This window comes from Arachis duranensis, chromosome 1, assembly GCF_000817695.3.
Source record: "Arachis duranensis cultivar V14167 chromosome 1, aradu.V14167.gnm2.J7QH, whole genome shotgun sequence".
NCBI classification, from domain to species: Eukaryota; Viridiplantae; Streptophyta; class Magnoliopsida; order Fabales; family Fabaceae; genus Arachis; species Arachis duranensis.
The window spans coordinates 56,324,459-56,334,576 of NC_029772.3; the positions used below are offsets into that span (position 1 = coordinate 56,324,459).

A 10,118-nucleotide genomic window follows, 5' to 3' on the forward strand; every position below is an offset into this window, starting at 1 on the left:
CCAACTTTAGCTGGAACTTGAACCCGGGTGCAGCATTAAAGAGGCGTACAGATATGCCATCTATACTAGGTCTCCGCTGCAAATAGATTTGTTATTTGCTAGGCCGAGATAAAAAAGCAAAAATCTCTTCCACACGAATTCGGTTTATTTTTTGTTTGGTCTATGAATTCTTTTTTTTTTTTTGTTCGGAGGAAGGACATATATGTCATTTGGGTCCTAGTTTCGCTTCCCAGCGGCTTACCTAGCTCAATCATTTGGGCTAAATACCATGGGGAAAAAAATTGCGATTGAAAGGTTAAAATATCAGTAAGGAAGAGAGGCATAGGTTGTGGAAGGTCGTAGGTGGGTATCATGATGGTGGTTGCAGTAGAATGGAAAAATCCTGGGAAGGAAGGAGAGGGGAAGCTAAGGAAGGAGACAACGAGAAGTTAATTTTGTGTGTAAAAGATTAATTGAAAGATAAACTTTTACTAAGAGTTGTTTCGACATTTTGATAAAGAAAAGAACAAATAACCTTGGCTAGTGTTTGGAAAATACGTAAGCTGTAAGTGAGAAAAACTTTCTATAAGTAGGTGATAATAATGAACACTGTTACATATAAGATTGAACTTGGAACTTGGAACTGCTATATATATTTCAACAACCTCTACCACCCTATAAGATTGAACCTAAAATGTTTTCTTTGACCTACGGAAGCATGAGTTTAGATAAATCAAAACAAAATGGCTTTCATCTATAAAGCCACTTGGTTTTCTAGGAGGTAAGATAGATTCATACTCACTTTCATGAGTTCATCTAAAAGGAACTTTTTCCTATTGTCTCCTTTAATAAATTCATCCACCACAACAATCTGGCATTGAAGAGAAGTAAAGGAGCAACAACATTTGCCTTTCCGAGTTTCACTGTTTCAGTGTTGTATTTGGTCAAAATCCAACTATATTTGGATATATGATTCTCAACAGCAGCAAGTGCCACCAAGAAAATAATGAAATCAATTATGATACATCTTATGGTAAACTTTCAGTTCCTTCAGTGTATAGCAACACCCAAGTGACGGTCTTTCAATGCCAACTTGGTCCATTCAACTGACAAAATTGATGGCATCAACTGCTACCTAAGGACTAAGTTGATGCCTCCTATAAATAAAGAACAAAAATGATGCTGAGTATACAAGTTTAGAGGAGAAAAACAGCACAATCATTCAAGGTAAAATTTCAGATAAAGGGGTGCATGCGGCCTGCTGCCATTTGAGAAGGGTTGATAAATAATCCCCCAAATCGTCATTCTCTTCCTCATTAACTTCTGTCGGTATAAAATACCAATCCCATTTAGTACTGTCTATAGCCACATGCCCACACCAAATATGAATGAATGTTCAACATGGTGATTCCATGATGCAATAAACCTGCAATTCACACATGTCCTTTCAGGACCATGCTTGGACTTATATTACCAAAATCATGCAGAAACTCCTGCAAATTTTTCTTGTCCTTCCCGTAACTTCGCATTCATTTTGTTGCCAGTTCCTCATTTTCAGATAGAATCCTCTCCATGTCCTCAAGATATGACCACTTTTTCTTGGTATTCTTCTCATTCTTGACCTCCTGCTTAAACAAAAACGTAAAGGATGTTGATGATTAAATCATAAAATTGTACTTTAATAATTTAATTCTGGCAATTTATTCACTATTAGTTGTTATGCTTGTTCTCTGCAATAATTATAGGCTGAAGACAATGCCTTCTATTTATAACACTCGGATGTAATGTGTAAAACACAAGCATGTATTCACAGCAGTTGAAGTTTCTCTTAAAATCCTTACTTCCTCCGATGTTATTAAATAAAGTTAAGATGCAAAGGTGAAAAGAAACGATCAAACACTCCAGTTTCTTATTTGATTTCATAGTGACCTTATCATTTGCATTATATATTAACATCATAGTTGCTCATAAGAAGGAACAAACCTCATATTTCTGTAACAAAGATGTCCATAGAGATTTGCACTGCCCAGGACTTCTGCTGATCCCATTTGCCGACAAGTTCTGAGATACTTCTTCCCAAAGGGCCATCCTCCCCTTTACTACTTGGAATCGATCATGTAGTTCACCCCGCATATCAATCAGCTTCTTAATTTCCTCAGGTTTCCATTTATTTCTCTTTGCAGATTTTGAATATTTGGATTCTAAATTTGATGTTTCGGACATTTCTTCTTCAGACTCTTCAGAACTATCTTTCTTCAGTTGGGGCTTATTCTCCTTTTGAGGAACATAACCATTGTTAGCTTTGATTGACTTCTCAGCTGACGATGAATCGACGAATGACTTCCAAAATTCATCTTGATCCTCTGTTTCAGAAATATCATCATCATCTCCACTTGAGGTGGTAGTGTATTCTTCAGATGCTAATCCTTCAACACCTATATACAAACGCACCAAATAATGGAACAAGGGAAAGAAAAACTGATATTTGAATATATGATACTAGGAAATTTACAGCAGAAGGATTTTACCATAAAACAGTCATTAACATCCTTGCACCAAATAAACAAAACAGATACATAAGGATTGGTTATATGCATGTAGGTCCATTGCATTCTGATTCATTTTACACAAACAGCAAAAAACATCACTCATAAATTTGCAGTCTCTTGTCAATTTAAGAAGCAGAACCCAAGATATACTTATTGCCGGCAGCTTAGACTTGCATACAAAATAATCTAATGAAACTTAGCAGTAAATGCATTTGAATATTTGATACCAAATTAATCCCTCATCATCAGATTTACAACAAAATAGGTATAATTTTAGAGCTAAGAGAAGTGAAACTGGGAACAAAATTGACTTCAAGATTATGCTGGTTTGGTAAGAAAATTGCTAGAATGAAAACATTAGGCACTTAATCTACATATAAAAATTACAATGACAATAGGAGAGTAGGTTAATGCAAGAAACCTAAGGAAGATATGCCAGTAATAATGCAACAATAGAGCCTTATCCCATTAGGTGGGATTCACAACAATAATAAAAATAAATGACATTAGCAACAAGAATACTTCTGAGTTAACATCAGCAAGAACAAGACTTATTCAAAAGAAGCATTCAAACACAAAATTAACAGGATATTTACATAAAGCGCATCTAGAGGCACAAGAGAATGTGAATAAAGCCTCCCCAATTTTATATGCATTTCAAATGTGCACTTGTTTACCTCTAATTTGCATTTTAGTGGAGTTATTTTCCTTCCCATGCCCATCTAACACTCTTCTCCATGTTGATATCCCATCCACATGGGCTTTGCCAGACAACTTTGTCTTTACCTCATCTTCAATAACAGCTGAAGGATTTTCTACAGCAATGGCAATAACTTCAGGCCGCTTTCCACTATACTTCCTCACCATTTTCCTCAGCACCTCAGACACAATTCTTTCCATGTGAGCCAGTGGACAGTTTACAGGGCAGCTTGAAAGGGCAGCATTCGCAGCTTTATGAAGTGCATCCATCAGCTTCCCTTGGTCAAGCCACAGGCATCTTGTAGTAATTCTTATCTTGCCTTTCAATGTGTTTCCAACTTGATCATCTAGATTTTGAGGGCGGAATATTTCCATGCTGAAATAGACAATAAATATTAGGTCACTAGACATCTTCTACTTAGCTTTGACTTACTTTATGACCTGAAAAACATACCTAACCACAATGATGCCATCTAATGCAATTCTCATTCTTTCATCAATAAGGAGATCATTCGATGTACCAAATGCTTTGTCACCATCACTATACTTCAACTGCATAAAAAGGGGGAAATTTTAAGAGTTATAGATGTTTTCTTAAAAAGAGTCCAGCAAAAAATGAAAACTTCCAACCTGCAAATTTTCTGTTCCAAGTGAAATGAAGCCATTAGAAAGGACTCTTCTATTTCTCAAATGTGAAACACCAAGCATCTCTCCATTCTTAACAACCTGGAGCATAATGACATGTTTATGTAAATCTAAATGCAAAAGGTCCCTAGCATCTCAGTCTCATCTATCATCTGATAAAGGTGAAACAACTCACAGTGGTGTGTCGAATGCCAGTGGACTTTCCAAGCAATTCATGTTCTTTCAAGAACAAGAGTTCCCCATGTATGGGAAGAAAATGCTGTGGTTTCACAATTCTAAGTACTTCTTCCTGCAGAAATAAATGTTCTCATCAATAACAGATCATAACAAAGACAAAGTCATGCAAATGCATGCATAATAAAACACATACATGGTACAATTAAATTGAGGATGCATAGGGGTAAAACAATTAATTTGGGAAGAAGAAGAAATTTTAAGGGGGAAGAAATATATAGAAAGAAGGAATAAATTGACCTCCAACAAAAACTTACCAATTCTCCGCGATACCCATGACCAGACGTGTGCAGATATTCATTCTTCCCCATAACTATTGTTGATCCAATTTCTGATATGCGGTTTAGCATGTCTGTAACACGGGACTCATTGCCAGGGATAACCTAATAGTGTCAAAAGAAGAGGACAGATTTACCACATTAATTTATATCTAATTTTTTTGAAACTATCTTCCTTTGGTGGAAAATGGATCAGACATGAACACAAGCAACATGCTCATGCAGAAAAATCTGAGGCTTGTTACAAGAATGGATTGAAATTTCAAAATAAAAGTTCAATTAGTGCATTAGCTGCAGAAGAATGATTTAGTTATATCAGGCATGCTCTAGTCAAATCAAACAGCAACCAACTGATTCTGAATTTTGTTATCTTACCTTAGCTGAATACAAAACAACATCTTCCTTTGTTAGTTTGAAAGAATGACTACTTCCATAAGACGCAAGATTCAAGGCCGCACGAGGTTCTGCCTGACACAAAAATACATATTTGTTCATATGCCATAAACTTGTCCAATTTCTTTATCAAACAAACTATGCACTACATAATCTTTAAAGGACTACACAGGCAACTTACTTGGGAGCCTGTTGTAACAATTAGCAAATCCTTTGGAGCATAAGCATCAATATCCTCCGCTTTAATCTATGTAAATTAGAAATATTGAAAGGTAGAATAATAGAGAATGAGACTTACAGAAGCTTAAAAATTTTAGGAACTCATAATTCTAAAAAGGTGGCAACAGGAAAAAAGGGGGAAAATTTTAGATATATCAGTAGAGTTATGCCAAAAGAAAGAAAACAATTATTTCAATGTTAATTACCAAAGTGGATGGATCAATTCGAGCCTTTCCATCTTTCCAAGCTGCATCTAAGTATGTCCTTAAAGACATGCCAACAAATACCTGATAGAATAGTTATAAAACAATAAAATTGTAACACTTCTAACAGTTGTTTATCTATTGGAGTAAATCAGAAAAAGAGAGAACCATGAACATACCAGCTTTCTACCAGTTAAATCAGCAGCAGCTTTGATGCTTCCCAGACGATGTATATTTGATGCAAACTGAGTCGTAATAACCCTTCCTTTAGCAGCTGAAATATGCCTCAACAATGCATCTGCCACGACAGATTCACTGGTTGTCCTTCCAGGTGAGAGTACATTTGTTGAATCGCTCATCATCTGAAAAGTAACGCCCAAATTTGCATCTATCTTTTCTCAACATTTAGGAAAAAGATAAGGGAGAGGCTACACATTGCTATAACCAAACACATGGCAGAAAATTAGAAGAAACCAGCATAGGTTAACAATTTAACATCAGTAAATCTACAACAAATATAGATGTACATTTATGGGTAAATGTAAAGAAAATTAGCCACTCAGTACCTAATCAACTAAAATCGCAATATGTAATGATCCCTATCAGGCCCATTCCTCTCCATCTCCACCACACTACCTCCATGATGTCAAGTCACATGGAGGAGTAAAGCTCAAAATTATATAGAAGTCATTTAGAAGATATTTGAATCTATTAATTTATTTCACTGCTGGTTGAGCATCACTCAACAGGTATCATCCCTAGTCTTTACCAGGGTGCTCTGCTAGTGTGGGCACCAGGGCTGGGAGGTTCCCACAGATCCATTTTCCAACAACTAATCCCTCCTTCAAAAATAAACTATTTATTTTACCAACTTCAGAAACATTCAATACACTAATACAGTGAAGGGAACCAAAATAAACCAAACTTGCCAAGCAAAATAGTGATTGCTATTTAAAATGCATATCTTGGAAAAGCCCAATAGTCTAAAAGTAGAATAAGGTTTCCCATTTGAACCAATTTCAACATAATACCGATCATGAAAACCATATTTACAATGAAAGGAACTGTATGCATCACTCGCAGATAAATGACAAGAAGTCAATGATTCAGATGACTCACCAATGTTACTCCTTCTTTAGAGAGCTCCTCTAGAGCTTCACGATCGAAAACTTTACCGTCTAATGGTGTTTCATCAATCTGTTGAATCAAATTGTTCAGCAATACAGGATTCAAGCCAGAATAACAAGACAAGGTGATGAGAAAAACAGTAAATTCTAACCTTCCAGTCCCCGGTGTGAAGAATAGTCCCATCAGAACAACGAAGTACTAAACCACAGCAATCAGGAATAGAATGGGTCACCGTGATTGGATCTATCTCAAAAGGCCCTGCCATAAACTTCTTCCTTGTTCTAAATACTTTGAGTCTGGATGGAACAAAAATACCATGTTCCTTCAAGCGTTTCTTAATAAGCTGTTAACAAGAGGAAAAGGAAGTTTCACTTCTTCTGAACTGATGAAAAAAATAACCAATTCAAGGAACAGAATTTCAATGAAAAAACTGTGCAACAAGTTTTTGTAATGATAAGTACCAATAGGGTGACATAAATGAAGAGTTGAAGAGGCAGGTAGCCAATTTCAAGATATGTTGACACTAGCATCTAATTTCTATTACTTCCTACTATACAACCTTACTATTTATTCACAAATGATGGAAATTAAACAACTGAAGAGCAGCACATTACCAATAAAGTAACAAGACTATATGTCTTCTTACCTCCATTGTGAAGGATGATGCAAAAATTGGCGTATGAGAATCCAATGCTGGGATGACCTGGTGATTATAGCAACAGTCAATAGTACAGCAGAAGTAAACACATGTTTAAAAAATTTGTTTTAATAAAAGCATGATCAATCAGAGAACTTATCCAAGGGGAGGGGAGGAGCATTATAAAATATAAAGTGGAGAGACATAAAAGAATAAGTAATCAACTAGTAAGAGAAACAAAACTAAGGACTGAAACTAGAAAAAAAGAAAGAGACAGGAAAAATGACCCTTCTATGTTTTACTTTAAGAAACAAATATATTTTGCTGGTCACTTGGTCATAGGATTTTCCCCAGCCCCACATCCTTCGGGTGTGCGACAACAATTGTGAGAGTCATAATACCCTAAAAAAGGCAATGTCCCCATCAAGTAAAAGAGTCACACATAGGAAAAGCGTCCAATCGACCATTACATCAGAAATATGTTAAAGCTTTTAAGAGAGTATACCATAGGTAGCAAGCATACCAAGATCCCTAATCCTTAAACATGCTACTAAACCAAAGTCATCAATCAAGGACCTAATGAACTTTGTGGTTGTATATTTCCCTTGAAGCTGATTGCATCACATTTGTATTATCCTAGTAGCAAAATTATCCAAGCTCTAGATTTTTTAATCAAACTGCAAGTTCCTATCTAGGTTAACCTTAAGTTCATTATGGAAGAATGCATCAAAAACTAGGTCATAGATATATCCCTCTACAAAAATGCAGAGACTTAGGGGAATATGTCAAAAATAACTAGTCAAGAAGGGTATTGTTCTTCACACCAGCAGTTCCATGGAGAAGGAAACATTACCCAAGGTAACGCACCGATATGATCTTCATGCCCATGTGTTATAACAACTGCCTCAATTTTGTGGCTCCATTTTTTTATGAATGTTGTATCGGGTATGATTTTTTGGACCCCAAGCTCATCATAGCTGAAATGTACAATCCAAATGTGAAACAAGATCAGTTGACTAATAAATAAAAGCAGAGCAGAGCAGAGCAAACAGTAACCATGCAGCAGAAATTTGATAGTGACCTTGAAGTGGAAATGGGATTTTAATATTTGAAATGAATTTCACTTTGGAACAGATTATTTGCTCTTAGCTGAAAGATTAAATTCCATGTCTGGATAGTGATTATGTATAAAGTTTTCCTTATACATGAATACATGATCGCCTATGTAACAATTCAGGCTTGTCCAGTTGGCTATGTGTGACTGTGAAAACATACAAAGAGGACACAGATTCCAGTAGCAACACTTACTCTGGAAACATGACACCAGCATCAATGAGAATGTAGCGGTCATAGTTACCAACAAGCATGCAATTCATTCCAATTTCACCTAATCCACCAATAGGAAGAACACGGATGGGTGGTCCATCGGATCCCTCATAAAATTGCTCCATCTTACGTTTAACAGAGTCTTCCATGCTCTTTCTTGGACCTTCTATTCTTCTTATTCGTTTTCTCGGTACTTCAGATCCAACATTATCTACATACATGAAACAAATAGAATAACACAACCATATGAATAATAAATAACATCCACCTGCAAAACAGTTGCCTCTGGTTCTGCGATGGAAGTAAAATGAAAGAAATTGAAACAAATCATTCAAGCAATACCTATATATATAGTTACGTCCGGGCTAATATTGTTCTCAAGCAACATGGACTCAACCGAATCTCTCAAACCTAATTCCTACTAGCTTACCACAAATCTAAACCTTTTCGAAGCGTGTTAAGGAGATGAATAAGTATCTTCAACAATGATTGCCTCAAAGCCCTTATATGGGACATTAGAAAAGCAACGGATGAAGTAAACATCCTATTACAAAATTTAAGACCTTAACTGGTAGAACACTAAACAGAACCAATTGCACACAATGCAGTAAGTCCAAGTTATTTAAAAAATATATAATTACATCACGTATACATATCTATCATGTACACCATATCATCCAATACTTCTGTAAAATAGTAAAAGTACAAAACTTTAAGCTGCCAATAACAAATGGAAAAAACTAGGAACACATTCTGATATCTGTACCAAGCACGAGAGAAGCTCAGAAAATAAAAAAAGCATAGAGAAACATGAAATGTAAAGCGAAATGGGAAAGGATTATAACCTGGGAGAGCAGAAGAGGGGAAAGAGCAAGAAAGGGAAGAAGAGCGTGTGGTGTAAGGGCGGTAACAGAGGGTGTGAGGGCACAATGAAAACGTGAAAGTGGCCATTTCTTCTTTCTATGAGGAAAACCGCAACGGGATGCAGCAGAGAGAGAAGAAAGAAAGAGAGTGCAACTTTGAAAGAACCCTAATGAGGAAGAACGGGAAATTAAAGGGTGGAGAGAGAGGAAGAAGAAGGGTTCAGGTGGGTGTGGGTGTTGGTGCTGCTCCAATTGTTTGGGTGCGTAGCGGGAAATATCTTTCGCTTATCAATTTGGTCATCAGTACTCGAAAATACAAACACGACACAAGTATTCTACCTCACTGCCAAGTGGCAGCCAATTATAACAACCTTAGTTTGTGGCAGCGAGGCTGAGATTGGAAGATGAGATTCTATTTGGTGGTTTAAGATAGAAATTAAATTTAAGTTTTAAGACACAAAATTTTAGTCTATTTAGTATTTTTAAAAAATAGTAATATAGGGAATTGAAATTTTTTGAAATAAAGATTAAAATTTCAATTTTTTTTAAAATATTTTTATTTAATTTTGACAATTTCTAATTTATTCTTATGTAAATAGAGAACACAAATAAATTAAAGAGAACACAAGCAAATTAGAATAAAGAGAAGGGAAAAAAAGAATAGACGATATAATAAAGAGTTATCGTTGCCGTCGTCGTCATCATGTTTGTGACAGAGGAGAAGGGGACAAATCATAGAGAAGGAAAACAGAAAGAGAAAAAAAGGAACAAGAACCAAAGAGAAGAAGAAGAGGAGGAGGAGAGAAAGAAGGTCGTTGCACTACCGTCGAACAAGAGAGGAAAAGACCGAGACGAAGGGAAGAAGAAAAAGAAAACTAGAGAAAAGGATTCTGAAGAGAGAGAAGAAGGTCGCAAAGAGACTTCTCCTCATCCTAGAGCACAACATTGGTCCAAAGTCTCCTCAA

General features: G+C 36.1%; 1 protein-coding gene across 2 annotated transcripts; it reads right to left on the bottom strand.

The window, feature by feature from the left end:
• Positions 1-649: 649 nt before the first annotated feature.
• On the bottom strand, positions 650-9,466 carry LOC107489683 (ribonuclease J). Of its 2 annotated transcripts, XM_016110438.3 has the most exons (17): positions 9,136-9,466; positions 8,273-8,501; positions 7,818-7,941; positions 6,974-7,030; positions 6,479-6,670; positions 6,319-6,396; positions 5,379-5,561; positions 5,203-5,283; positions 4,959-5,024; positions 4,760-4,852; positions 4,364-4,489; positions 4,048-4,161; positions 3,858-3,953; positions 3,682-3,779; positions 3,206-3,603; positions 1,963-2,414; positions 653-1,604 (listed from the first exon to the last, which is right to left on the bottom strand). In XM_016110438.3, the coding sequence occupies exons 1-17, from the start codon at positions 9,239-9,241 to the stop codon at positions 1,509-1,511; spliced, it is 2,589 nt and encodes an 862-aa protein (XP_015965924.1). In that variant the 5' UTR covers positions 9,242-9,466; the 3' UTR covers positions 653-1,508. The 2 variants fall into 2 exon arrangements, with proteins under 2 accessions (XP_015965940.1, XP_015965924.1); XM_016110454.3 differs by lacking the exon at positions 9,136-9,466 and having other exon boundaries at positions 650-1,604; positions 7,832-7,941; positions 8,273-8,421.
• Positions 9,467-10,118: the final 652 nt, after the last annotated feature.

Bases quoted from the DNA above. Each gene is read 5' to 3' on its own strand.
- LOC107489683 (XM_016110438.3), bottom strand. From the start codon at position 9,241: ATGGCCACTTTCACGTTTTCATTGTGCCCTCACACCCTCTGTTACCGC. The intron at 7,942-8,272 runs GTAAGTGTTGCT...TGTACATTTCAG, and splicing joins GCTGGTGTCATGTTTCCAGA to CTATGATGAGCTTGGGGTCC. The intron at 7,031-7,817 runs GTAATGTTTCCT...TATAATCACCAG, and splicing joins ATATCGGTGCGTTACCTTGG to GTCATCCCAGCATTGGATTC.